This window comes from Muntiacus reevesi, chromosome 8 (genome assembly GCF_963930625.1).
Source record: "Muntiacus reevesi chromosome 8, mMunRee1.1, whole genome shotgun sequence".
NCBI classification, from domain to species: domain Eukaryota; kingdom Metazoa; phylum Chordata; class Mammalia; order Artiodactyla; family Cervidae; genus Muntiacus; species Muntiacus reevesi.
This window is the reverse complement of record NC_089256.1, coordinates 31,075,829-31,103,707: the sequence shown is the minus strand read 5'-3', so window position 1 is coordinate 31,103,707 and position 27,879 is coordinate 31,075,829. Positions and strand designations below refer to the sequence as shown.

The window sequence follows — 27,879 nt, the reverse complement described above, 5'->3', positions numbered from 1 at the left end:
ATTCTTTACCAGCTGAGCCATGAGGGAAGCCCAAGTGAAGTAGGTCAGAGAGAGAAAGACAAATGTTTACAAAATAGATATAGACTCACAGACATAGAAAACAAACGTATATCAAAGGGTATAGTGGTGGGGGAGATAAATTAGGAGTTTGAGATTAACATATGCACACAACTACATATAGGACAGATGAACAGCAGGGACCTACTGTATAGCTCAGATGCTGAAATATATTCAGCATCTTAGAATAACCTCTGTGTGTGTGTGTGTGTGTGTGTGTGTGTGTGTGTATACATAAAAATAACTGAATAACTTTGCTGTACCCCTGAAACTAACACAGCACTGTAAATGTTTTACACAAGACTTCCATTTTTAAAGTGGTGGGAAAAGATATGTTACTAACTACCATGTTAAAAAACATTCTGAAGAATTCTGAAGATAAGCAACACCTTTTCTTAAAAATTGCTTTCAAATGCTGAAGAACTCCATTAGGACTGGTGGTGAGATATTAAACACTGTTTTCTGCTAGTGTTTTTGTGTAAGACTTCTTAGATTTCATGCTGAAGTCAGGAACCATTGCCTTATGTATGTACAAAAGATGCAGGCAATGCCACTGTTGGGTTCTTCAATGTCAGGAGCACTTCTTTCTCTTATTTTCCCCCTCTTTCTGATTTGTTGAATCATGTTCACTGAAAGGAGATAAGATGGGCTTTTCTTCTTTTGGGGGTGTGATTCCTTGGGTTTTATCATCATCTTTTTTGCTGCCTAGGGCTTGATGCTTTGCTGGTAGTGTCCTTAAATGCAACCACTCATGGCGAGTTTTCCAGCTTTGAATTTGGAAAAGGATTTGACTACAGGACTCACCTGACCATTGAAATGAAAGAACTGGGCAGTACGCTATCACATTATCTGGTGAGTTGCTGAACAAAAATCCCACGTTATTCGAAATGCCCTGGGAGGTCTTCCCTGTGGTCCAGTGGTTAAGAACCCGCCTGCCAGTGCAGGAGACATGGGTTCCAGGAATATTTCACATGCCTCAGGGCAACTAAGCCCATGCACCACAACTTCTGAAGGCTGAGCGCCCAGAGCCTGCACTCCACAGCAAGAAACGCCACCACAATGAGAAGCTCGTACACTGTGATGCCATCCCTGCTTCCTGCAACTAGGAAAGCCCTCAACAATGAAGACCCAGTGCTGTCAAAAATAAATAGAGAAATCTTTCTAAAAAATGCCCTGGGAACAAGATTGGAATTTTGATGAGTATTCTCAAAGATTCCCTTGTTCGCCCTAAATTCAGCACACGGTCTTTAGCATATGAAAAAGTGTGAAAGCCCAGAGCATCGTTTTTTTGTTTCCCCATGACCTTTCATCCTTTGTTCTCTCACCAAATGAAAGCTGAGGGAAATAAAAAGTCAACCAACCCCTAATCAAATAAAAAAAAACCAGCAGTTTATACTGCAGAAATCCCAGGAAGCAAGAGCCTGTCAACTAGGAACCAACCAGTGGTCATCTGTGTGGTGAGCGCCCCTTCTATAAATAGAGGTCATTTCCTTGGAGAAGGTATGTTGCCAGTGCAATTGCTAATCTGATGCTTTCTCCTCAAGGCTAAAACAAACAAACAAAACAACACCTGTTATTCTCCACAGTCCCTCACCCAACAGGAGAGGACGGGCTGTAGGTGGTGAATTATGGTTTATGCCAATTCAGTTCTTACGTGATGAATTTCCACGCTGCACTTTCTCACTCAGTTTTTCTTCTTTCCAGGGGAATGTTGCAGAGAGGACTTGTTGCTGTAAGTTTTGCAAATGTCTAGGGATTCCAGGACCTCAAGGGATCCGAGGGCCACGAGCCTCCCAGGTACCATTCAGTTGTGACACTGTTGTACCGAATGGGCTTTGGTTTGGTGTAGATGGAACTGAGATTGAGTAGCTGGATTTGCAGCCTTCACTTGAGGCTGAGGTAATTACTTTGGGCAAATTGTGTGACTTCTCTGGGATAGGAGCCAGATCAGAAAGGCTCACATTAAAAAAAAATAGTTATTTTATTGAAGTATAGTTGATTTGCAATGTTATGTTAATTTCTACTATACAGCAAAGTGATCCAGTTATACATATGTATTAAGAGAGGTATACATTCAGTTATACATACTTTTTCTATAAACCTGTAACAAACCATCATGGTTTATTATAGGATATTCAGTATAGTTCCCTGTGCTCTGCTGAAGGAGCTTGTTTATCCATTTTATATATAGTAGTGTGTATCTGCTAATCCAAACTCCTGCCCTCCATCCCCTCCATCTCCTTTGGTAGCCTTACGTTTGTTTCCTATGTCTGTGAGTCTATTTCTGTAATGTGTTCACTTGTATAATTTCCTAAATTCCACATATACACGGTATCATATGACATCTGTCTGTCTGTCTGACTTACTTCACGTCATATGATGATCTCTAGGTCCACCCGCGTTGCTGCAAATGGCATTATTTCATTCTTTTTATGGCTGAGTAATATTCCATTGTGTAAATATACCACATCTTCTTTACCCACTTCTCTGTCAATGGACGTTTGGGTTGCTTCCATATCTTGGTTGTTGTAAACAGTGCTGCTATTAACACTGGAGTGTTTGTATCTTTTCAAATTAGAGATTTTTTTTTTTTCAGATATTTGCCCAAGAGTGAGATCACAGAATTGTATGACAACTCTATTTTTAGTTCTTTGAGGAACCTCCGTACTGTTTTTCATAGTGGCTGCACAAATTTTCATTCTTACCAACAGTGTAGGAGGGTTCAGAAGGCTCACTTTTGATTCTACTATTAAGAATGACTCCTTTTTTTCCCTTGTGTAGACTTTGGGGTATTGCTCCTTGGCTCTGCAATTTAGACTTTAGACAGTTTGCAAGGTGGCAAGAGGTGTTAGAAATGGTGGGGAAAGTTTTGCTTCATCAACAATGGGACATGATTGAACTACATAAAGAGTGTAGACTTGCAGAGTAATAGCCCTTAAAAAATGAATTACATAGCAATAGCATAAATAAATAAATCATATATATACATATATATATATGTGTGTATATATATCATGGTATTTTAATTCAGTGAAATGCTCTAAGGGAATGAAAATGAATGAACTACAACTACACATGACAACAGGTATGAATTTTATAAGCACAGTAATGGCCAAAAAAAGGGCAGAACACATAAAAGTGCATATGGTATGATAGATTTATAAAAAGTTTGAGAACAGGCAAAACTAACCTATAGCTATTCTGTCTAAGGATGAATAATCAAGTAGTGAAGTATTTTTCAAAGACTTGGAAATGTCATCATAAAAGCAAGCGTGTGTTCCCAGGGAAGGGGTGGGGAATAGTTCGTGATTGGGATAGCTGCTAGGTGTGGGTATCAGCCATGTCCTATATCTTGGCCTGGGCGGTGGTTATACCAATGTTCACTTCATAACAATTAAGCTGTACCTTTCTATTTTATTCACTTTTATGCACTTTTTCAAATGCCTTTTAGATCTCACAATGGAAAGGAGACTCCTTTTTATTTTAAGGGCTCAAAAATGATTCTTGCTCCGGAGTCTTACACTGTCCATCCTTGTGAGAGGATAATTGATCTCAGCCTTTTTACTGACTTTAAGTTTTTAATTAATAAATTTATTAATATATTTTTATGGAAATACAGTTGTTTTAGAAAGCTGTGTTCATTTCAGATATACAGCATGGTGATTCATACATGTGTGCGTGTGTGTGTGTATTCTTTTTCAAACTCTTCCGTTATAGGTTATTACAAAATATTGAGTAGAGTTCTCAGTGTTACACAGTAGGACCTTATTATTTCCCTATTTTATTCATAGAAGTGTGTATACATTGATCCCAAACTCTTAATTTATCCCTCCCCTGGGCTTTTTGCCAAGTTATGATGTTTTGTTTAGCCCGGTTTCCTCTCTTATTATGCTGCTAGAGACTAGAATTCTATTCCAAGAGCACAACCTCCCAGGATACTGGGCAAACAGTGGGGATCTGTGTTAGAGGGTGAGGAAAGCAAACCTCAAGTGAAATCCTTGTCAAAATTAAACCAGGAGACGATGAAACAAGAGAGGGAGAGAAGATAGCAGATTACAGCCGATAGAGCTGATAGGTGGAAGGGCTCCTTCTTTTTCGAGCCCTCAAAAAAAAAAAAAAAAAGGAGGAAGAAAGTAAAGTGATGTCTTTGGAAATATTCTCAGTTTGCCTGTTGAAGGGGTCATGGTGGACAATGCTATCCTCCATGCAACCCCCCAGGCACAGATCTGGCCCTGAAGGACGCGGCGGGGGCCTCCAAACCCAGCTTTCTGGAGGCATCGGGAGGGCCACCTCTGCAGAGAGCTTCAGAGCCGAGAGCCAGGACCAAAGCCAGCCCCAGCGCTTGTCCAACTCTCCCCAAACTCACAGCTGCGCCTGCAAAACCACAGCTAGGCTGGAGGGAGGGACTTGCCTGAAATGCCTAAGGTAGCAGGTCTGAGTTGATGACAGATGACTAAGATGGATTGTTCTCTTTCCCTGCAGGGTTTTCCAGGTTTGAAAGGCAGCAGAGGATACAGAGGAGAGGACGGAGAACCTGTAAGTTTTTGTGACTCACTGCCCACCACACTCATTCCTTTTCCATAGAAAGTTTTATTTTCCAGAAGGAATAATGGGGTTTTGTTTATATGCTTTTTGTAGTTTGAGGGGTGAGATGGGTTGCTTTTTTTCCCTTCTCTTTGTCTGTATCACGAGGCACTTGCTGAATCTACTTTTGGGGGAAAGAAGGGAGCAGACTCACCTATGTTTTGCCTGCCACATTTTGGGGGGGTTGGCAAGGATCTGGGCACCCTCCCTCTGCCCCCACGTAGGGTGAAGCCTGAGAGGGTGTCTCTCTGGACCGGCAGCCCAGTGCTTCCAGAGTGGAAAGAGACGTGGGCAAAGCACCCCCACATGTGGTGTCACGGTCCTACGCCGCACACGGCTTCTGAGTTTCAGTCTTTGATGCCCAAACCATAACTCTCTCTTGGTTCATCAGTCAAATTATAAAAATGGATTTGGAGGAATGGAAACCACTTGGGCAGCTCCACTGAGATGGGGAAAGTTCAGGAGGTATCCAACCTGCATCTCAACCTGCTTAGAACCCTTGTCTGCATAGCAAGTTGAGATTAAAAGTACAGCCTCCAGCGTCAGACGGCCCAAGGCTGACCTAGTGAAACCTTAATAAGATATGTAAGTTCTTGGCCCTTGGATTCCTCCTCTGTCAACTTATAAATTCCTCTAAGACTATAGTTTACCCACCCTATACCTTTGGAGGAGTTATGGAGCCAACTGAGCCAACCAGTGAGGGGAAGAGAGTCACCCACTGCCTGACTGTGAGCCCGCAGCTGGCTGAGTCCAAACCATGCGGACATTTTGATTCCTCTTATTGCCTGCAATGTGGGAGACCTGGGTTCTTTCCCTGGGTTGGGAAGATTCCCTGGAGAAGGGAAAGGTTACCCACTCCGGTGTTCTGGCCTGGAGAATTCCATGGACAGGGGAGCCTGGCGGGCTATATAGTCCATGGGGTCGCAAAGAGTCAGATACCAGTGAGCAGCTAACACTTTTCACTTGATGAATGTTTTAAACACATCTGACATTGCTTTGACAAATACAGTGTTTAACTGAGCAACTTTCATTCACTTTCACTCTCAGCAACCTGTGGCCATGGGTGAGGCCTCCTGCTTTTATTGCAAACAATCCTCAGTAAAATAAAGAAAGCGAAGCAGTGAAAGGGAAATTGCCTCTGCCCTCACCTACCAGGAAGGAGAGAACTAAGTTCATTGCTAGTATTTATTCACACAGCAAACCACTAGCACCTTTTGTGCACCCCGATCTGAGCCAAGCCCCAAGGACTCAATGGGGAAAGACAGTTGAGGATTCCAGCTCTCAGGAAACACAGTACTGTTCTTCTCTTGAGACTCATTTTATTCTAGCCATTGTGTGGTGCATGCATGCTACGTTGCTTCAGTCGTGCCTGACTCTTTGCGACGCCATGGACTGTGGCCCACCAGGCTTCTCTCTCCATGGAGTTCTCCAGGCAAGAATACTAGAGTAGGTGGCCACGCCCTCCTCCAGGGCATCGTCCCTACCCAGGGATCGAACCCAGGTCTCCCGTGTTGCAGGTGGATTCTTTACCATCTGAGCCACCAGGGAAGCCCATTCCAGCCCTTACCTGTTTTTAAATATTTCCTGGGAGAAGCTGGACTAGTGAGAGATGCACAGGTCATTGACCTTGGGTACTCTTCCCTGTGTGGATCTTCTAATTTGGGGGATCTTTAACTGGGGAGTCCTTCCCATGAGCACTGACTTGAGGCAGTGTCACTTCTGATCAGCTGCTTCTGCTCAGCTCCAGTCCCCTGGAACCAACTTGCTTCTCTGCCATGAACCATGGTGATTTTTCCAGGCTGATTAGGGCCTGGGCAAGATGGCAGGGTCAACATGTGTCAGGGGACCATTTGAAATGTGGCTGGAAAGTGATGTGACCTCAGATCTTTGGCTGTGCTTTCTGTTGAGGGCAGGGAAGCAGCTGAGCTCACGTCATACCTTAGTGTGATCTTGGAACTGTACAGAAGCGCTGATGGGAAAATGTTTGAATCCAGGGGACAAACAGAATTAATGAACCAGTGTGCAGGCGAGTTTGCTTTAACTGGAGCTCAGGGTGTGCAGTTCTGGCTTCACTCTGGAAAACTAAATGGCTGGCAGCTTTCTGGCCAAAGAATCACCATGGATATCTGTTTGGGTACCTTTCCCCAGGGAACTCGAGGAGAAGTTGGACCCCAAGGAAACAGAGGGAGTGCAGGATGTCCAGGGCAGCGGGGTCAAAAGGTAAATGTTTTTAAATTCCCTATGGCATCTTCTGTCTCTCCTCCATTCCCTCCCTCTTCCATCCCTCCTCCCACTTTCCCTATCCCTAATTATATGCTAGTTTCTTCCTCGGCAGACTAAGTCTCTTTAGTCATTTCAATAAATTATGAGCATTAATTAAATTCCACCCATAACTTCTTTGTGGCTGTATAGCCAAAAGTAACTAAAGGAAAACACAGTCACTCTTCATGGAAGCAGCCCCTTTCCTCCCCAACAGACTGAATCCACCTTCAGTCTTTGACATGCCAGTGAGAGATGTTTAATCTTTTACAGGGAGACAGAGGATTTCCTGGATATAAGGTACGTGTGGTTACTCCTCAGTCAAATTTGACTTCTTAATGGGATTAGTTTGCACATTAGGTGGCAAAGATCTGCCTTGTCTGTCTTTCAGGGAGAACACGGAGATGATGGGGTTGATGGACTGGATGGGGAAGAGGTAAGCCATTTTTCTTCAAGTGCCACAAAATCATCATCAGATCGATGTATGTCTTTAATGGGAATTTCATTTGCTTTGTCTTCTTTTAGGGCTTTCATGGACTTCCTGGGAAAAAGGGAGAAAAAGGTGATCCAGGGTCCCAGGTAACACTTTTCTGTACATCAAAAAAGGAGAATTTGGCATTAGAGATAACCTTAACTGTAGTGTGTCAGAGGTTATGAGGAAGAAAGTGGACAGCTGACTGGCATACAGTGAAGCCTATTACCACTGAGTAGATGGTGCATCCCCATTTGGGGCAAGTGGGTAACTATACAATTTTCAAGAATTTCCAAGCTAGAAAGATCCAAAACTTGCAAGAATCTGTGAGCATCTTTTTAGAAGTCTGCAAGTGAATCCATTTGCCCATTGGCAACTTGTTTTCTTTATTGCATAAAAAAAAAAAAAAGCAAGAGAAAAGGACAGAATTATTTTGGTGGACTTGATATAGCAAATCACAATGATATGTATATTGTAGAGAAGGAAATGACAACCCACTCCAGTATTCTTGCCTGGAGAATCCCATGGACAGAGAAGCCTGGCAGGCTACAGTCCATGGGGTCACAAGAGTCAGATACGACTTAGCAACTAGATCATCATATATATATATATATATGTATTTTATATTCAGTTCACTTCAGCACTCATTAATGTGTGCCTCCTTGGTTCCAAGCAGCTTTCCTTTTATGTTCTGACTCACTTATTTATCAAATACTTTTGAATACCTGGCGTGTGTCAGGCACTGAGTTATGCACGAAAGACTCAGAGATGAACCAGACTGTCCTTGTCCTCAGGAACCCTCTGGTGTGGTTGGGAAGATGGAGATATCAGTAGCTAGTGGAATGCAGGGATGTGGTTGGGATCATGTTATAGGCAACTGTGTGGGCCCAGAGAAGAGTGGGGAGGGAGAGCAGAAAATCTTTCTGGAGGAAATGATCCCTGAACTGAAGATGAATAGGAATTAGCAAGACGTGGAGAGAGAGCATTCCAGACAGAGGGAGCAGTTGTTTTTTTTTTTTTTTAATTTTAATTTTAATCGGAGGCTAATTACTTTATAATATTATGGTGGTTTTTGCCATACATTGACATGAATCAACCATGGTGCACATGTGTCCCCCATCCTGAACCCCCCTACCACCTCCCTCCCCATCCCATCCCTCTGGGTTGTCCCAGGGCACCGGTTTTGAGAGCCCTGTTTCATGCATTGAACTTGGACTGGCGATCTATTTCATGTATGGTAATATGCTTGTTTCAATGCTATTCCCTCAAATTGTCCCACCCTCGCCTTCTCCCACAGAGTCCAAAAGTCTGCTCTTTATATCTGTGTCTCTTTTGCTGTTTCACATATAGGGTCATTGTTACCATCTTTCTAAATCCCATATATATATATATATGTGTTAATATACTGTATTGGTGCTTTTCTTTCTGACTTCACTCTGTATAATAGGCTCCAGCTGCATCCACCTCATTAGAATTGATTTAAATGTGTTCCTTTTAATGGCTGAATAATATTCCATTATGTATATGTACCACAACTTTCGTATCCATTCGTTTAAGCAAAGACATGGAGGCTTGGGGGCCCTGCAAGTTGTTCTGCCTGGTGTGAGCATTAAGGTTCAGGTGGAGGGAGTTGGGGTTCAAAGCGGGATGGGAAGAGCTGGGGAAGGCACTGGTGAGCCAAGGAGAAGCAGTATGGATTACGACCATTAGGGGATGTGGAGCCTTAAAAAGATTTTAAGCAAGGAGGTCACAATCCAATTTGCATTTTAGAGATATTCCATGACAGTAGTGTGGAGGGTGTGTTGGGGATGACATAGATGCAAGGCAAAGATGAGAGGTGGATCTGTAGTAACCAGGGTGAGATGTGCTGAAGCCTTCAAATTAAGCAACAGACAAAAGACACATTAAGGATGTAACATTAAGGGTCCAGGCTGAAGTGAGGCCCTGGCATGCAAAATTTAAGGAAGCACTTATTCTCAGAGTGATATAGATTGGGTGCCTGCCCAAATATTGTACCCTTAGTATCTTGTTTGTCTGACCCTGGCTCTGGCTCCAGGATGTCAGATTTTCAGGTGACCAGAGGAGCAGGAAATGAGAAGTCAGTCAAAATTCCTGCAAGGATGCTGGCTTGGGCAAGTTCAGTCGGGAATAGTCATCTGAAGTGACAAGGGAACATCCCACTGAAGGCTTCTGGTGGACAGCTTAATTACAGGTGTCAGAAGTGGCTAGACTGGCTGGGATTGCTAGTAAGGTACCCACTAGCAATATATGACTACTTAAATTCAAATTAGCTAAAATGAAAAATTCTGTTCTCCTATCGTACTTATGCATTTCGTGTGCTTGATGGCCGCCTATGGCCAGGGGCTAGTGTACTGGGTAGTGCGGATGGAGACCTCTCCATCTCTGCAGAAGGTTCTAGAGGGTGGTGCTAGACCATGAGAATTTCTACCTTTTCTCAGCCTCATTATAAATAGACCTGACCGTAAGTTTCAAACTGGGCTTGGTTCTGCTTGAGAGGCTGAAAGGAATCTGGCTGGGATAGAGGAATGTGAATCATTTTGTCTGATTGATTTTCTCCCCCCCCACCAAACGCCACAGCCCTTGATATTTTAACACCCTCCTGCAGGCTAACTTGGAGCTCATTTTATTTTATTTTTTTCAGGGCAGCCCAGGTTCCAGAGGCCCCCCTGGGGGATATGGGGAGAAGGGCTTCCCAGGGGATCCTGTAAGTTTCTGGGGCCCAGGTGGTTCTGAATTGCGTAGTTACTCCACATTTCCTGTGTTTTTTCCTCTTGTGTTTCCACTAACCCATAGGCAAACACATGACTTGGGAGGGGTGTAGTAGGTATTGACTGAGGCTGATTTGTTGGAGGTAAACCTGCATGTGATCTGAGCTGATTTTATATATATATAAAAAAACCCTCAGAGATGGGAACAAAAATTCCATCTTATTCATTTTAAGACTGTCAAGTTCCTTTGGGAATGAAATTTCCATAATTTTGCTTATTGAGTTTTCAGTCCTGTAGATTCCCTAATGCAGACTCGATTACAGGGGAATCTTGCTACATTTTGAATGAGTGGCATAAGCCTGTTGGGATGTGTGCATTAGTGAAGCTGCCAGTGTAGAGAAGGGAAAATCACTGTAACTTCAGCAAGCACTCATAATTCTTCATTTATCACTAAGCCTCCTTCAGATTTAGGAAAATATTACTTTCATCTTTTTAAAAAATTGTGCTTCAACTATGGAGAATTTTCTCCCACCTCTCATTACTTAGCTCAAATTAGCTTAGTTCTTGAACATTGTACTATTTTGAGAAAAAAAAAAAAAGGCTGATATTTCTTGATTCTAAAGTACTTTTTAAATCTTCCTCTAGGGTAATCCAGGACAAAGCAGTAACATCAAAGGACAAAAGGGCTCCAAAGGAGAACAAGGAAGACAAGTAATTGGATCTGTTTAATGTATATGAGTTGGTTAATTCTGTTATGGAGCCAAGGCTTTCTTAAAGTCTAAATTAATTATTTACTAAAATACATAACCCTTTTTTATAATTGAACAATCACTCCTCAGTTTAAGAGAGCCTTATTTTCTTGCAATAAGGCATGTCTGTAGTAACTTACATCTCTATGGGCAAAATCATCACATTTCTGGCAGGTGATGTTGTTTTATGGGGAAACCATCATAGCAGTGCATGTTGCCATATCATTTTCCTCTTTAATACATACATACCCAATAGGGTTAATATGCAGAAGTATTCTTGACACATCTGTTCAGTTTTAATGGTATTTGATGTTGTTATGCTGATGCCTTTGTCCTTTCTTCAGAATCTTTCACCTTTTGATCTTGGGGAAATGATTTTCTTTCAGGGTAGAACTGGGCAGAAAGGGACTCCAGGCAGTCCTAGCTCCAAAGGGAGCAGGGTAAGTATTTCCATGGACATTTATTACCCCTCCTTATCACCTGAAGATGCCACGGAGGCATTCGGAATATGTGTCCCTGCAGTCAGCTGATCCAAGAGTATTATCTTGACACTGTTATCATTTGGGGTCAAGATAGCTCAGTTGGTAAAGAATCCGCCTGCAGTGCAGGAGACCCCAGTTCTATTCCTGGGTCGGGAAGATCTGCTGGAGAAAGGATAGGCTACCCACTCCAGTATTCTTGGGCTTCCTTTGTGGCTCAGCTGGTAAAGAATCTGCCTGCAATATGGGAGACATTGGCTCGATCCCTGGTTTGGGAAGATTCCCCTGGAGAAGGGAAAGGCTACCCACTCCAGTATTCTGGCCTGGAGAATTTCATGGACTGTATAATCCATGGGGTGGCAAAGAGTTGGACACAGCTGAGTGACTTTCACTTTCATGAGTCTTTTTTCTGAGGGGCTTTCCTGTGCATTATATGTATTTTCCTGTGCATTATATATATTTTCAGCATCCCTGGTCTCCACACACTAGATGTCAGTAACACCCACTTTCCTGAGCTGTGGCACCCAGAAATGTCTGCAGATCTTGCCAAGTTTCAGTCGAGGATAGTGGTAGGGGGCAAACTGCTCCTGGTTGAGGACCATTGTGATGGTGTGTTTTTCCCTTTCCACCTTCTGGAAGCTTTTAAATGTCTTTGTAGAGAGCCAATGACTTTCACATAAGAATCATCCTCCAGTAGCTCAGCATCTTTGAGCTTTTTAAAGAACATTAAGAAATACATATCTTTCCTGGTAGCTTGGAAGGTAAGGAATCTACCTGCAATACGGGAGATCTGGGTTCAATTCCTGGGTTAGAAAGACCCCCTGAAGAAGGAAATGGCAACCCACTCCAATATTCTTGCCTGGGAGAATTCCATGGACAGAAGAGCCTGGCTGGCTACAGTCCATGGGGTCTCAAAGAGTCAGACATGACTGAGCGACTAACACTCAAATATACTCTCTTCCTCTTCGTATAGCACCAGTGGGAAAGAAAAATCACAGATATTAATAAATTCTTCCTGAATAAACCAAAACATTGGCGATTAGGGGTGAGCCAGTGGCAACCTTGAGATGGTGCAAGTAATTTTACAACATCCCGTGTGATATCACACCTAAAACAGAAATGTTGGATTTCCCCTTCTTTTTAAAGAACAACCAAGAAATCATTTTCCCTTTGTGGACTATTGACATTAGAGAGTATGTTTATGGTGTGTTAGAAAGTCACTCATCATGCACTCAGATGGAGATCACAAAAAGAAATTACGTAAAACATCCTAGATTTGGCCCTGGGTTTTGGTCAAGAGAACACTAGAAATACTTGGCTTCCTTTTCTGTTGTAAATTTGGAATCTTCCTGCCACTTTGAAAGCTGTGGCTTTTGCCTCTCTCTCTGGGAGAGATAATGGGTGAATGTTCTAATTCCTCCTGCCTTTGTTTATCTTGACTCAGTTCTTAAGGGGAAAGGTCTCCAGTTGGATGACTTAGGCCTCCCAACGCTACTAGTGAAATTCTTTGGGACGTTGCCCTCCTCTCCACACAAAATAATTCAAATTAATCAGAGGAAGCAGGAGATCAGCAAGATGAACTAAATGCTATAAATCTGAAAGATAAATATCTAGTTTTGTTGGTGTGAAACAGCTTTATAGCAGTCACCGTCAATTAGCACTTTTAAAAAAGAGGTGCTGGGGCCAGGCAAAAGGATTACTGCTTGGACAAACCACCCAGTGACTTTAAGTCACTTCACAGACAGGAGGCTCAGCTTGTTTCTGCCATCCTCACCCACTTTCCTGCCCATCTCCTCCTCTAACCTCTTTTCTCTTGAATTAAACAAGGCAACATGGACGGATATAAAGCAATGGCTTTTCTACTTCTCTTTCACCTTTCCAGTGAAGGCTAGATTTCTCTATGATGGTCAGAGGATCTTAAATGAATGACAAATGCTAAAAACACAAGCAAACCTAAGACATCTCCTCATGGGTGACACAATTTCAATCTATATAAATTAAATTGTTGCCCCAGCTCTTGAAAAAGCAATGGATCTGTGTACTAAGAACCAGACCATTTGAAAGCATGTTCCACGCCCATTTGGGGGCTTCCCTGGTGGCTCAGATGGTAAAGATTCTGCCTGCAATGCAGGAGACCTGGGTTCAATCCCTAGCTCGAAAGGTCCTCTGGGGAAGTAAGTGGCAACCCACTGCACTATTCTTGCCTGGAGAATTCCTTGCAAAGAGGGGCCTGGTGGGCTACAGTCCATGGGGTTACAAAGAGTGGGACATGACTGACATGCTTTTCTTCCAGGCCCAATGCCTTTGGCCTATCAAGCACAAGGAATACTTATAGATAGTAGTATTTATACTTCTAGAGCACTTAATTTGTGCCAGATCTGGTTCAAATCACTTTCAAATATTAATTTGTGTAATCCTCATAACAAATCTATCAGGTAGAAATTATGATTATAGCCATTTTACAGATGAGAAAAAGCAAGGGACCTTGGACAAACTGGCCGGGATCAGAATAGGTAGTGAATGTTGGAGCTGGGGTTTGAACCAGGGTGTCTCACTCCTAACCAGTCAGGCTCCGGCTTATTGTGCACTTGCTCTGTGCCACCCAGGCTTCAAAGGGCAAGGCTGAGCTCACAGCCATCTGACTTCTGAGGACAATGAATGGCCTAACCATTTGGCTGCACTGTCTGTATACAAAATGAATGCCATTTCATCCTTGCTTTTTAATGGAGACAGAATTACGACATCATGAAACAGTGACTTCAAATGTTATGTACTGTTTCTTCTCTGCTTTCATCTGTCAAGAGTTCTGTGAGTCACATCAAGGTACAAATAGCTGACAAATTACAAAGAGCAACTTCTCCAAAGGGTATTTGCACTTTTTAAGCAAAGAGTACCTGAATCAAGAGGCAGAACCTCTTTGGAAGAATTCTAATCATTAGCCAACCCAGTGGAGGTGATATTTGGTGAGGTGGTTTATTCTAAGAAGATTCAGAAGCTGGGCAGTTGAAAGAAAACAGCTGTTCTGCAATTATTTCCATGGTTACCTTTCCAAACGAATGTAGGGAAAAAAAAAGTTTTTTTGAGTATTTCTTTTGTATGTGAAGTAATCATAGTTGTTTATCACCACACAAAGTTGGTTGATGGGTGAGATGTCCCTCCGGCAACTTCAGTGAGGCAGAGCTGGGAGGTGAGGGGTGAGGACAGACCTCATCATAGCTTTTTAGGAGAAAAGTTAGGATCTGGGGCTGGGATATCTTCCTTTGGCTTAGCCACCCTCTAGATAGCAGAGATAGCCACTAGGTGGAGAGCCTGCCCTGGCAACGTGAAGTTGCTTCTGGAGACGTGCTGCTGTATTTTGGCTTCAGATCAGCTTTTCTCTGACGACCCTGATGGTGGCATTGTACCGGCATGTGGACACCATTGGCCACGTCCTCCTTGGAGAATTCCATGGAGTCTAAGGGGCACTGTGTGTAATGATATTTCACTCTCCCCTGAGATATGATCAGGGACTGGGACAGAGAGTGACGGATATGGCACAGCTTGTTCTCAGGCAGGAAACCTCTGATCAGCAGACAGTACTTTGTGGGATTTGCTGGAGTCCGTGGGCGTCAGACAGGTGCTCTGGGATGATCTGATTCTCCAAACAGCCTCCCAGATAATTGTCAGGGTTGTCAGACTAGAGCCAAGTCTGTAATGACTTTTAGATTGGTTTGCAATCAATCCCCCAAATGTTAGTTAGTAATTAAGTGCCAGTATGTAATCTTGTTGTTGGAGAGTGGCTCAGGGAAGTCATTTCTGCAAGCTGCCTGTTTTTCTGTCTATCCGGAACAAGAGAGATCGGATTGCCTCTAAGGAGCAATTGCCTCTAAGAGCCTCTAAGGCTCTAAGGAGCCTCCATCTCGACACCCACTCACTAACCCTCTGTCTTTTCTGATCCAGGGACGACAAGGCCATAGGGGAGTCCAGGGAGCCTTGGTGAGTAGCCTTTCTCTCCTGTCCTCTACGGGAGGTGGGGCCAATGAGCTAGCATTTGATAAGGGTGCTGCAGGAAGTGCCGAGCACTGGATATGAGCCCTGCCAACCGGTGGAGCCAGTGTCCATCAGTTAGGCGACCAGACACAGGACAGACCTGAAGTAAGGCAAACCTCCTTCATGAACACCTCAGAGACAAGGGGACCTGTGCGGTTCTGCAGACTGTGCTGTTCACAGACCCTGGGCTTTGACTGCAAGACAGAGCAATTCTGTCTTAGAGTAAGGAATGACCTGGAGTCCAGTCCTTAGACAGCATGGAAGAGTACAGTCCTAGGCCAAGAGGGGCACGATCCAAGTCAGACAAGACAGTTCCAGGTACCATGCCATGCAGCACTAGGTACTGTGAAGAGAAAACCTAGATGGAAACCATGTGAAGAGAATCTTAACACTGAAAATTCATCCATCAGGGGGAACCCGGGACGCCTGGACCTCAAGGTGAATCAGGAGCTGAAGGATTACAAGGCTCACAGGTAAGTTGGAATATTTATAATACTGATAATAATGCTGCTATTCTGATGGGAAGACGTAGTTCTGTGTAAACATAAAAAACTGAAACAATTTGAAGTTGCCCCTACCCTCCTCCATGATACATGTCTCAGGGATTCTGCCTTTCCCAATGCAGGTAGATGACTTTGCTCCATTTTTGCAGCTCACTTATAGAGGAAAGCTTGCTCTAGTGTGTACCTGGCATCGTGTCTGCATTTTAATCATAATGGATTATTGAGACCTTAATACTTTGTCACTAATCAATATCCGGATCAACAAATTGGTTTTACTTAAGTAAGGTCCTGCACACAGACTCCCATAAAGGAAACTTAGAAATTGACAACTGTTATTCACCTCTCCTGAAACTAGCTCTACAGGGGGTGGCAGGGCTTCCAGAATATCACTGATAGGGCTCCATTTGAGGCATCTGCATATTCTCTTGGTCATATCATTAGTGAGACAGGCATTAGAGTTGTGACATCTCTTTCTTTTTCACGTCAGAAATATGCTAGGGTCACCCAAGAGAGTGGCTTTAACACAAGGGTAGTTGGTCACCTTGCTATTCTTTGGAACTCTGCATTCAAATGGGTATATCTTTCCTTTTCTCCTTTGCCTTTTGCTTCTCCTTTCTCAGCTATTTGTAAGGCCTCCTCCGACAGCCATTTTGCCTTTTTGCATTTCTTTTTCCTGGGGGATGGTCTTGATCACTGTCTCCTGCACAATGTCACAAGCCAAAATGATCACTCACCTAGAGCCAGACATCCTGGAACGCAAAGTCAAGTGGGCCTTAGGAAGAATCACTACAAACAAAGCTAGTGAAGGTGATGGAATTCCACTTGAGCTATTTCAAATCCTAAAAGATGATACTGTGAAAGTGCTGTACATAATATGCCAGCAAATTTGAAAAACTCAGCAGTAGCCACAGGACTGGAAAAGGTCAGTTTTCATACCAATCCCAAAGAAGAGCAATGCCAAAGAATGTTCAAACTACTGCACAATTGCACTCATCTCACATGCTAGCAAAGTAATGCTCAAAATTCTCCAGGTCAGGCTTCAACAGTACATGAACCATGAACCTGCAGATGTTCAAGCTGGATTTAGAAAAGTCAGAGGAACCTGAGATCAAATAGCCAACATCCACTGGATTGTCGAAAAAGCAAGAAATTTCCAGAAAAAATATCTGTTTCTGCTATACTGATTATGCCAAAGCCTTTGATTATGTAGATCACACAAACTATGGAAAATTCTTGAAGAGATGGGATTATCAGACCACCCTACCTGTCTACTGAGAAATCTGTGTGCAGGTCAAGAAGCAACAGTTAGAACTGGAGGTAGAACACCGACTTGTTCCAAACTAGGAAAGGAGTACGTTCAAAGCTGTATATTGTCACCCTGCTTATTTAATTTATATACAGAGTACATCTAGTGAAATGCCGGGCTGGATGAAGCACAAGCTGAATTCAAGATTGCCGGGAGAAATATCAATAACCTCAGATATGCAGATGACACCACCCTTATGGCAGAAAGTGAAGAAGAACTGAAGAGCCTCTTGATGAAAGTGAAAGAGGAGAGTGAAAAAGCTAGCTTAAAATTCAACATTCAAAAAACTAAGGTCATGGCATCTGGTCCCATCACTGCATGGCAAATAGATGGGGAAACAATGGAAACAGTGAGAGACTATTTTCCTGGGCTCCAAAATCACTGTAGATGGTGACTGCAGCCGTAAAATTAAAAGATGCTTACTCCTTGGAAGAAAAGTTATGACAAACCTAGAAAGCATGTTAAAAAGCAGAGACATCACTTTGCCAACAATGGTCCGTCTAGTCAGAGCTATGGTTTTTCCAGTAATCATGTATAGATGTGAGAGTTGGACTATAAAGAAAGCTGAGCACCGAAGAATTAATGCTTTTGAACTGTGGTATTGGGGAAGACTCGTTTGAGAGTCTGTTGGACTGCAAAGAGATCCAACCAGTCAATCCTAAAGGAAATCAGTCCTGAATATTCATTGGAAGGACTGATGCTGAAGCTGAAGCTCCAATACTTTGGCCACCTGATGCGAAGAACTGACTCATTGGAAAAGACCCTGATGCTGAGAAAGATTGAAGGCAGGAGGAGAAGGGGACAACAGAGAATGAGATGGTTGGATGGTCTCACTGACTCGATGGACGTATTTGAGCTAGCTCCAGGAGTTGGTGATGGACAGGGAGGCCTGGCGTGCTGTAGTCCATGGGACTGCAAAGAGTCGGACATGACTGCCAGCCTAAGTCCATCCCCAGCCTTTGTAGGGAGAGGAGTAGCATTACCTGAGCCCCTATAGGGTTTCTGTGATGCTCAGACTGTGAACCAAGGTGAGAGTGGGTGCTCTGACCACCATTCACCCTGAGCAGCCAAAACATCTTACAGCTGCTGTTTTGGTGATGAGAAACTATACCAGCACCTCTCATTTTCCTTTCCATGCGAGAGAACCATATGAGAACCAAACAATTGATGAGAAATATGGCAGCTAATATGTTTTAATTTCTCTGATAGAGATCTTCTGTGGAAATGTCCTTTTGTGCTAACTTAGAACAACTTGCTTTCTCTTTTACACATCGAAGTACTTTGGCCCAATAACTTGCCACATCACAGGAGTCCATCTGCCTACTGTTTGTGTCTCGCTTCCTTATTCTGTGGGTTTTATTTCTTCTTTAAATCTCTTTTCCATTTCTACCTGTTACAGAGGGATAAGGTCTTATACCCAGGCAGGGAATTTCTTCATAAGAGCTGCTCCACGGAGTCCGGATCTCCCAGCACCTTCTCTTCTGAGACAAGCTTAATCGTGGTGTTAAACTGCTTGAAGGGCTGGGCTGGTGCTTTTCCATGCCTGTCTTTCAAGAGCAGTAGCAAAGAAAATCCCTTTTCATTGACTTGATTGCATTGTGTTTCTTTTGTTACCCCCAAAGGGATTAAGCGGACCTCCGGGCAGGAAAGGAGAGAAGGGAGACGAAGGACAGAAAGGACCTCAGGTGCGTGACCAAGGTGGTCCTGTCAGTGGCCTCCAACCTTCCTTCTCCTCTTGCTTCAGAAACATCTTCGCATAGAGATTATATTATATTATCTAGATGTGGAGTCTTTCATTTGAGGATTAACTTGGGACAAACTGGGGGAAAAATACTGAGCACAGCTCAGATTCCCTGTTCATTCCCCCTTTCTCCTTCTCTGGGGTTTGATTTGGAAAGCACAGACCTACTTCATCTGTCTGAAGAAAACCTTTAGGAGAATGCGCATCATGCTGACTCAGGAAATTTACAAACCTGATACATTATTCAGGCTTTTCTAACTTTTGAAAATTATCTGTGTCATGCCTGTCTCTGTTGACGAAAGATATTTGAAACTGACTCTAAAAAGATCGCTTGCTACTCGAATTTATTTGATTCCAAAATTCAGCTTTGAATTCACCCCCTGAAGCTACTTTGTTCCTGAGTTTCTGATGGTGAATAATGAGAGTTTGGATGGTAAGAGATTCATATGAAAACGTTCTGAATCTGTTCACTTTTTCAGTGCAGATAGCGAGAGTTTAGAAGGCAAGGGCTGCCTGTGTTGCTTTAGTGATCTTCCCAGCATGTTTGTGAGAGACATGTTGGCCCCCTTTGCAGATTAGCAACACATTTGGCATCCCTTTTCACATACGTGGATGGCGCAGAGCACAAAAGTGACAATGACAGCACAATGTCTTGTTCTAACAAGATCAGTCCGTTACAGAGTTGCCACATTCAGAAGTAATGTGTTGCATCAAGGGTGCCATTTTAATTTCTCACTAAGGCCCCATTTGGACTAGCCACATCCCTGTAAATGAAAACTTGGGCTCCTTTAACCAGGACTGAAGCCCAAGGCATCTGGTTTCAGGTTGGGTCTCTTCTTCAGCAAGTATCAATAAGTCGTTAGAAATGACACAAAGAAAAGCCAATCTATTCTGACAGATTTTATATGAATTGTTGCAGTGCGAACTTCTGTGTTTCCTGTTTTCTTTCAGGGTGCTCCTGGACCAGTAGGAGATAAAGGGAGTGTTGGAAGGCCTGGTCTTTTGGGGAAAAAGGTAAATTCCTACAGATTTCAAATGCTGAGAAAAGAGGAGCTCCGGTTTTTGAATTTTCATGTTAATTCTTCACATGATCCAGACATCATCAACCTCTCACCTGTTTTCTGCAATAGATTCTTTTCCTTCCTCTGTGAAATTGCCTCATTTCACTAGGAGAGACACGGTTTATTCACCTATCATAAAGCAACTCTGATAAACTCAACTTCCTGATTTTCTGAATGCATCAGGGCATTTGTGGCAGAGTCGGCCAGGGACATGGGGGATGTCAGGGCTCAAATCTGTTCATGCATGCAGTCCTCTGTCTAACTCAACCTGCCTTCTTGGAAGTGTCCCTACTTCCAAGATCCCTAGAGAACAGACCACTGGCCTGTTCAGAATCCCACTCTCCTGCTCAAAACCTTTCAGAGGCTCCCTCCTCCAGGGCAGTTTCATGGCCCTGAGCTCTGTTCAGTGAAACAGGGGGCCTCACTTAGAAGGCACCTGTGCTTGGCTTCCTGCTCTGCTTTGACCATCTGGAAGGTCTTTGCATTTGGGTTAAGGGGCCATGCTTTCATTTGCATCCCACAAATTATGTCACTGGTCCTAACTTCCCAGTGGCCCTTAGGAAAATCTCCAAACTTCCCAGTAGTTTCAGTTCAGTTCAGTTTAGTCGCTCAGTTGTGTCCAACTCTTTGCAACCCCATGGACTGCCGTGTGCCGGGCCTCCCTGTCCATCACCAACTCTTGGAGCTTGCTCAAACTCATGTCCATCGAGTCGGTGATGCTATCCAACCATCTCATCCTCCATCGTCCCCTTCTCCTCCTGCCTTCGATCTTTCCTAGCATCAGGGTCTTTTCCAATTAGTCAGTTCTTCTCATCAGGTAACCAAAGTATTGGAGTTTCAGCTTCAGCATCAGTCCTTCCAATGAATATTCAGAACTGATTTCCTCTAAGATGGACTGGTTGGATCTCCTTGCAGTCCAAGGGACTCTCAAGAGTCTTCTCCAACACCACAGTTCAAAAGCATCGATTCTTCAGTGCTCAGCTTTCTTTATGGTCCAACTCTCACATCCATACATGACTACTGGAAAGACCATAACTCTGACCAGATGGACCTTTGTTGGCAAAGAAATGTCTCTTGCTTTTTAGTATGCTATCTAGGTTGGTCCAGTAGCTTAGAAGGCTCTTTGACCCTATTTAATTCTAAAGCTTCCTCCCTCATCTTGCTCCTGTGTAGCTGCCCTGGCTTTTCACTTTCCCTTCCCTTCTCCATATTCATTCCTCCCTCGGTCCTTCTTCCAGCTCGCACAACTCATACTTTAAGCCTCAGCATCCCTGTTTCCCTCCTTTAGGCAGTCAGCCTGCCAACCCCATCAAATCTGACTTAGAGTCCCCTCCTCTCTGCTGCCATGGCGACCCTGAACTTCATCACTTGATGTAGAATTGCCTAATTGTCTCTCTTTCTAACCGGAGTATTCTTGATGAGGGCAGAACCATGTGAGTCGTGTTCAACAGTTCCTTTTCCAGAACAATAAATAATTGTTGGATGCATGAATAAATCAGCAAATGAATTCACTCTCCCTGGAGTAAATTTTCCACTCTTCCCCTCTCCATTAGTCCATCGAGAGCACTGGGAAAGCAGTGCTGAGTCCAGGCTTGGGCTGTGCTAGTGTTTCCTACTCGCCTTTGGGAAGATCATCCTTTGCTTCCCACACTCCCTTTCCTTACTGAGTGCTGGACCCTCAGGGAGAACACAGTATCCCCAGCGAACAGACAGAATGTCCTGTGGTGGAAGCCAGGCTTGATTTTTACTGATCTGAAGCTCTTCTTGCCTCACTCACTAGGGAGAACCTGGGATTCCTGGAGATCCAGGGCCAGCGGGGCAAATTGGACAGCGAGGAAAGCAGGTACGAGGTTTTAGGACCCTCACCCTTTCTCAGTTCCAAGGGCTCAGTAAACGGAAGAGGGCTGATACTATCAGGTCAAGCAGCTGGGTCCTGAAGATGTTTTGGGACCTCCGAGGAAGATGTGAGGACGTTCCTCTGGCTCCCTGCAGCTTTCATTCTGCAGCTGGTCTGTCTGCTGAAACAAGGGGAGAACAGTTGTTAACAGGGAACACGGAATGCAGAGAGAATAACGGATGAGTTCAGGATGTTAACAACCTATATGGCCTTGTCAGTTGCAAGTCAGGACTGCCAGTTTCTCTTGAGTTCCTGCAAAACTCCAGAGTGATGAGAAGAGGGGAGAATCAAGAAGGATCAAGAAATAGGGTATCTGTTTTAGTGTCTCCGGCTGTACCAGGACCTCAGTAGTTCACTGAGCCACCAATATAGGAAAAACTAGGAAAATTTTTATTTTCTTCTCAAAAATAATGTTTATTAAAATGTTGCGTGTAAATATTGTAGGAAGTTGGGTAAGCATAAAACATGGGAAACGGAAAAAAAATTACCCATAATCCCACCATTTTGAAATATGTAACATTAATATTCTGGGATACTGAAAAAACTTCTATTTTTCCCTATTAACACTGTATCATGAACATATTTTCAAGTCATTACATTTTCCCCTCAATGTTGCTTTTAATAGCTTCAAAATATTCTACTGAATGTATGTACCTTAGCTCATTTGACCGATTTCTTATTACTATATATTCAGTTTACTTTCAGTTTTTCACTGTCTTAAATAGCACAGCAATGAACATTCTTGTATGTAACTAAGTTTTTGGATGAAGCCATAATTAATTTCTACATAGGAATTTCTAGAAGTAGCATAGCTAGGTCAAGGAATATGTACATATTTAATTAAGGGTTTAAACCCTATTGCAAGATGCCCTTAGGAAAAATCAAACAAGGTATGCATTGTTATTCAGGAAAAGTATTCACTTCAGGGCATACATACCAACAATAGGCATTGTGCTTTTTTTTTTTTTTCCTTCATCTTTACCAATTTTATCTCGTTACTGTTTCAAATTGCATTTCTTTGGTTACTAGTGAGGATAACAATTTTCCATATGTTTATTGGTCATTTATAATTCTTCTTTGAGGAATTCCTCACCCAGTGTTCTTTGGACTAGCTCTTAATTTTCCAGGTAAATAACCACTACTGATCCGTCAGTCTAAATGGCCTTCCCTCTGCCTCCTGCAATGTCTGAAAAGCAGAGTTGACCGGTAAAGTACCAGGGCCATACCAGGAAATGCAGAAAACTAAGCAACATGCATATTTTAAGAGTTCAAGGTTGTCAGGCTCCCTCCACCTGGAAGTCCCCAGGGCTTTGCTCCTGACACTATAATCTCCTCAGTATAAGTTACAATTAATTTTCACTCTTAAGGAACTGAAATAAACTGATTTGTTCACAGGGTGATTATGGCATCCCAGGTTATGGTCCTGTGGGACGAAAAGGAGTCAAGGTAAATATGGAAAACAATTATTTCTTTAATTGGTGAAAGTGTTAGCCTCTCACTTGTGTCCAACTCTTTGAGACCCCATGGACTGTAGCCCACCAGCTTCTCTATCCATGGAATTCTCCAGGCAAGAATACTGGAGTAGGTTGCCATTCCTTTCTCCAGGGGATCTTCCCGACCCAGGGATCAAACCCAGATCTCTTGCATTGCAAGCATATTCTTAACCATCAAACTTAATAATAGAAAAAATGATTATACTGCAGAAATGGTGTGTTGATTTATTTATGTTATCTGCTGAAAATTGCAGGGTTCAAGAGGATTCCCTGGAGATATGGGCCAAAAGGTATGGTGCACATGAACTTGTCAAACTTACTGTGATCTTGACCTTCAACATGAGAAGTAAGATAAGTCAGTGGATCTGAATGAAACAGAAAAAAAAAAAAAGCAGGATAATTGGTTGCCTGAGCTTCATGAAAAAAAGGACCATACTTAACCCCTATGAATCCTTAAATTGGAAAAGATGTCCTTCACTGCCTGATATTCCTTGTCTTGAAACCCTACCTCTAGGTACCCTCTCAAGTTCACTCCTTTGTCTTTTTCTTGATTTCTCTACCCTGGTGATCTCATGCAAAACTCTTGGCTTCTGCTATTGTTCTTTGCCCTTCATCTTCATAGCTTCACTTCCTCTTACCTGAAAGATTACAAGAGTCTTCTCATTGGTTTCCTACTTTCAAATTTAACCTCAGTTAGTTCAAAACACTATTGTCACCTGTTTTTTCCAAGGTATAGATTTGTTATGTTACTTTCTTGATCAAACATCTTCTAGAATTCCTCATTGCCTATCAGCCTGAATTTGACCTTCAAGGGCTACGACCAGAGGCCCCTTCCATTTTAACTCAGGTTATATGTGTTCTATACATTGGAATTCCGTGATAAGAATTCTTTTAAAAATCTTGCAAATGAGCTTATTTACAAAATAAACCTACAGACACAGAAAACAAATGTGTGATTACCAAACGGGTAAGTTGGGGAGGGATAAATTAGGAGTTTGGGTTAATATATACGTTCTCCTGCTGCCGCTGCTAAGTCACTTCAGTCGTGTCCAACTCTGTGCGACCCCATAGATGGCAACCCACCAGGCTCCCCCATCCCTGGGATTCTCCAGGCAAGAATACTAGAGTGGGTTGCCATTTCCTTCTCCAATGCAGGAAAGTGCAAAGTGAAAGTGAAGTCACTCAGTCGTGTCTGACTCTTAGTGAGCCCAAGGACTGTAGCCTACCAGGCTCCTCTGTCCATGGGATTCTCCACACTCTACTATATATAAAACAGATAACCAACTGTATAGTACAGGGAACTATACTCAATATTTTGTAAAAATTTTTAAGGACAAAGAATCTGAAAAAGAATATATATATGTGTGTGTATGTGTATCACTGAATCACTCTGCTATACATCTGAAACTAACATCATAAATCAACTATACTTCTAAACTTCAATAAAAGTCAAATAAATAAATAAAATTATCCTGTCTAGAAAAATGGCTTCCAATAATTGATGGAAAATATGGGTGAAAAAATAGAATGTCTGAGCAAATTGACTCAACTTCAGTATAGGAAAATAGTCAAGTTTTGAGTCCCCTTAAAAGTGATTTTAATTGATGAATTACCAAAAGAGATTCTTTCCGAGGTGGAGAAGGGTACAAGAAGGGACTACGTAAATAACTTTTAGAATAGGAGTTCTCATTGTAAAGGACCAATTTTCTAATTTGCTGATAAAGAGAAAATTAGCACATTTCAATTTACAGATAAATGTGAAATTAGCTTATTGATTAAGTGCTAAATTAGTTTTCCACCCAAGTCAGAATAAATTTGTTTTTACCTTTAACTTTTTGAGAAACAACTCAGGAATTTAGGAAGTAATTCATTGTTTCGTACTTTGTAAAATCAGCACCGCATATGTTTTCCTTGATTTTCAAGCAATTCTCTTTAGGTATTTTTAGTAACTGATGGAATAGCCATTGGATTGATATTTATGCATAAATATTTGTGTTCTCAGACAATTAAAATAGTTTGGGGAATATCTAAGTGTATCATTTAGACTTAGTTCTAAATGATAAGAAGAGCTACATTTAATGTTTAGTATGTGGTATAGTTACAAAATTAATTAAGTTTTGGTTTGGAGAGAATTATTTTCATTTTATCATAGCAAGCACTTTAACATCTTGATTTCTTATATTTGAATCTTTAGGGTGATGCTGGTGATCCTGGAATTCCTGGTGGGCCTGGACCAAAAGGATTTAGGGGATTAACTGTAAGTGGTCTATAATTGCAGAAATAATAAATATTTCTTTGAAGATTCTGGCTTTTATGTTATAATTATAAATGTGGATTGTCAGTCCAACCCAGGGTCATATGAAATGCCACTTCCTACCTGTGTGATCTTCAACACAACTTTTCAAGGTCTCTATTGCTGTAACATGAGAGTTAATGACACCAAAAGTCACTTTGAGCTCCAAAATTCTATGGTTGCATGAATCTGAACTATTTTAAGTTTTTGCAGATTGATAATAAGCTGTTCCAATAAATGCCAGTGTCTTCCAGTCTTTTCTAAGACATATATTAAAGCCCAGGATATTAACCCTGTGAGTGGAAATGAAGCATGAAGCTGACATCTTCCCACTGTGTCCTGGAGCATTTTCTGACAATTCTGGTCCCAGAGCCATGGTCACTTGAGGTGTTCATTTTAAGCAAGTCTGTTGAGATGTTCTAATAGCAAAGTGCAGAGTGTTATAGTTGTTGAAAAACAAAATGCTGAGACAAGCATCCTTTCATTTTAAAATTGAGTGTTATATCAATGGTCATTAGCATTGTGAAAGAGATGCAATTGAGTAGATGCAATTTACATCTGGTTGGATATTTTTCATTAGCATCTATATCCATTACCTTGAATTATGGGGAATGATACAGGCAACCCATGTCGTAATGAATGTGGGGAATTATTTTCTTGTTTGATCCTTTGCAGATGGTAGGTTTTATTAGCTTTCCACATGCTCTAGTATATTTGCTTTTTTAAGTGCTAATTCTAGCTTATGATTGATTTAGATTTAAATGCACAGCCAGTGCCTCTTCACTAGATGAAGAGGCTAAGAAGGAAATGGATGTTTACCAGTTATTAAGAATGGCTATTTAAAGAGTCTCTTGATGAAAGTGAAAGAGAGGAATGAAAAAGTTGGCTTAAAACTCAACACTCAAAAAACTAAGATCATGGCATCTGGTCCCATCACTTCATGGCAAATAGATGGGAAAACAATGGAAACAGTGATAGACTTTATTTCTGGGGGCTCCAAACTCACTGCAGATGGTGATTGCAGCCTTGAAATTAAAAGATGCTTGCTCCTTGGAAGAAAAGCTATGACCAACCTAGACAGCATATTAAAAAGCAGAGACATTACTTTGTCACCAAAGGTCTGTCTAGTCAAGGCTATGGTTTTTCCAATAGTCATGTATGGATGAGAGAGTTGGACTATAAAGAAAACTGAGTGCCGAATATTTGATGCTTTTAAACTGTGGTGTTGGAGAAGACTCTTGAGAGTCCCTTGGACTGCAAAGAGATCAAACCAGTCAATCCTAAAGGAAATCAGTCCTGAATATTCATTGGAAGGACTGATGCTGAAGCTCCAATACTTTGGCCACCTGATGCGAAGAACTGATTGATTTGAAAAGACCCCAGTGCTGGGAAAGATTGAAGGCAGGAGGAGAAGGGGACGGCAGAGAATGAGATGGTAGGATCATGTTACCGACTCAATGGACATGAGTTTGAGCAAGCTCCAGGAGTTGGTGATCGACAGGGAAGCCTGGCATGCTGCAGTCCATGGGGTCACAAAGATCGGACACGACTGAGCGACTGAACTGAACTGAACTGAAGAATGGCTATTTAGAATTAAAGATAAAAATTATATAATCATCTCAATAAATGCTGAAAAAACACTTGACAAAATTCAATATCTTTTCTGTATGAAAACTCTTAACAAATTAGGTATAGAGGAAATGTACGTCAATACAATACATAAAAAAAAATCTGCAACTAACATCACACTCGACAATGAAAGGTTGAAAACTTTCCTGCTAGGACCAGGTACAAGACAAAGGTGTCCACTTTCTCTACCCTATTCAACATAGTACTGGAAGTCCTAGCTAGAGGGATTACACAAGAAAGGGAAATAAAAGTAATTCTAATGAAAGGGAAGAAGTAGAAGTGTCTATTTGCAGTGATATGATCTTGTACATAGAAAATCTTAAAGACTTCACCAAAAAAATACTAGAACTAATAAAGTCAGTAAAGTTGCAGGATACAAAATCAACATATAAAAATAAGTTGCATTTCTATACACTAACAATGAACTGTTGGGAAAGTTATTTTTTCTCTGAGTTCTATGAGTAAAAAGGATGGCTATTTATGTTAAAAGTAAGGAACTTTCTTGACTTGAACTCTTGTTTGCTTTTTCTAAATTTTTAAAAGCAATTATAAGGTCTCATTAAGGCTGAGGGAGTCCCCATGGATAGAGGATGTGGAA

At 42.1% G+C, this 27,879-nt stretch overlaps 1 protein-coding gene across 1 annotated transcript in view; it reads left to right on the top strand.

Annotated features, from left to right (window-relative positions):
* The window catches only part of COL6A5 (collagen type VI alpha 5 chain), a 154,171-nt gene that overhangs the window by 55,737 nt on the left and 70,555 nt on the right, over positions 1-27,879 (top strand). Inside the window, exons 11-28 of the mRNA XM_065942638.1 lie at positions 767-909; positions 1,762-1,854; positions 4,540-4,593; positions 6,790-6,861; positions 7,174-7,200; positions 7,292-7,336; positions 7,426-7,479; positions 10,035-10,097; positions 10,747-10,812; positions 11,237-11,290; positions 15,269-15,304; positions 15,769-15,831; positions 18,790-18,852; positions 19,860-19,922; positions 21,750-21,812; positions 23,262-23,312; positions 23,614-23,649; positions 25,554-25,616. Coding sequence (XP_065798710.1) covers positions 767-909; positions 1,762-1,854; positions 4,540-4,593; positions 6,790-6,861; positions 7,174-7,200; positions 7,292-7,336; positions 7,426-7,479; positions 10,035-10,097; positions 10,747-10,812; positions 11,237-11,290; positions 15,269-15,304; positions 15,769-15,831; positions 18,790-18,852; positions 19,860-19,922; positions 21,750-21,812; positions 23,262-23,312; positions 23,614-23,649; positions 25,554-25,616 — 1,109 coding nt within the window. The remainder of the gene's footprint in view (positions 1-766; positions 910-1,761; positions 1,855-4,539; positions 4,594-6,789; positions 6,862-7,173; positions 7,201-7,291; positions 7,337-7,425; positions 7,480-10,034; positions 10,098-10,746; positions 10,813-11,236; positions 11,291-15,268; positions 15,305-15,768; positions 15,832-18,789; positions 18,853-19,859; positions 19,923-21,749; positions 21,813-23,261; positions 23,313-23,613; positions 23,650-25,553; positions 25,617-27,879) is intronic.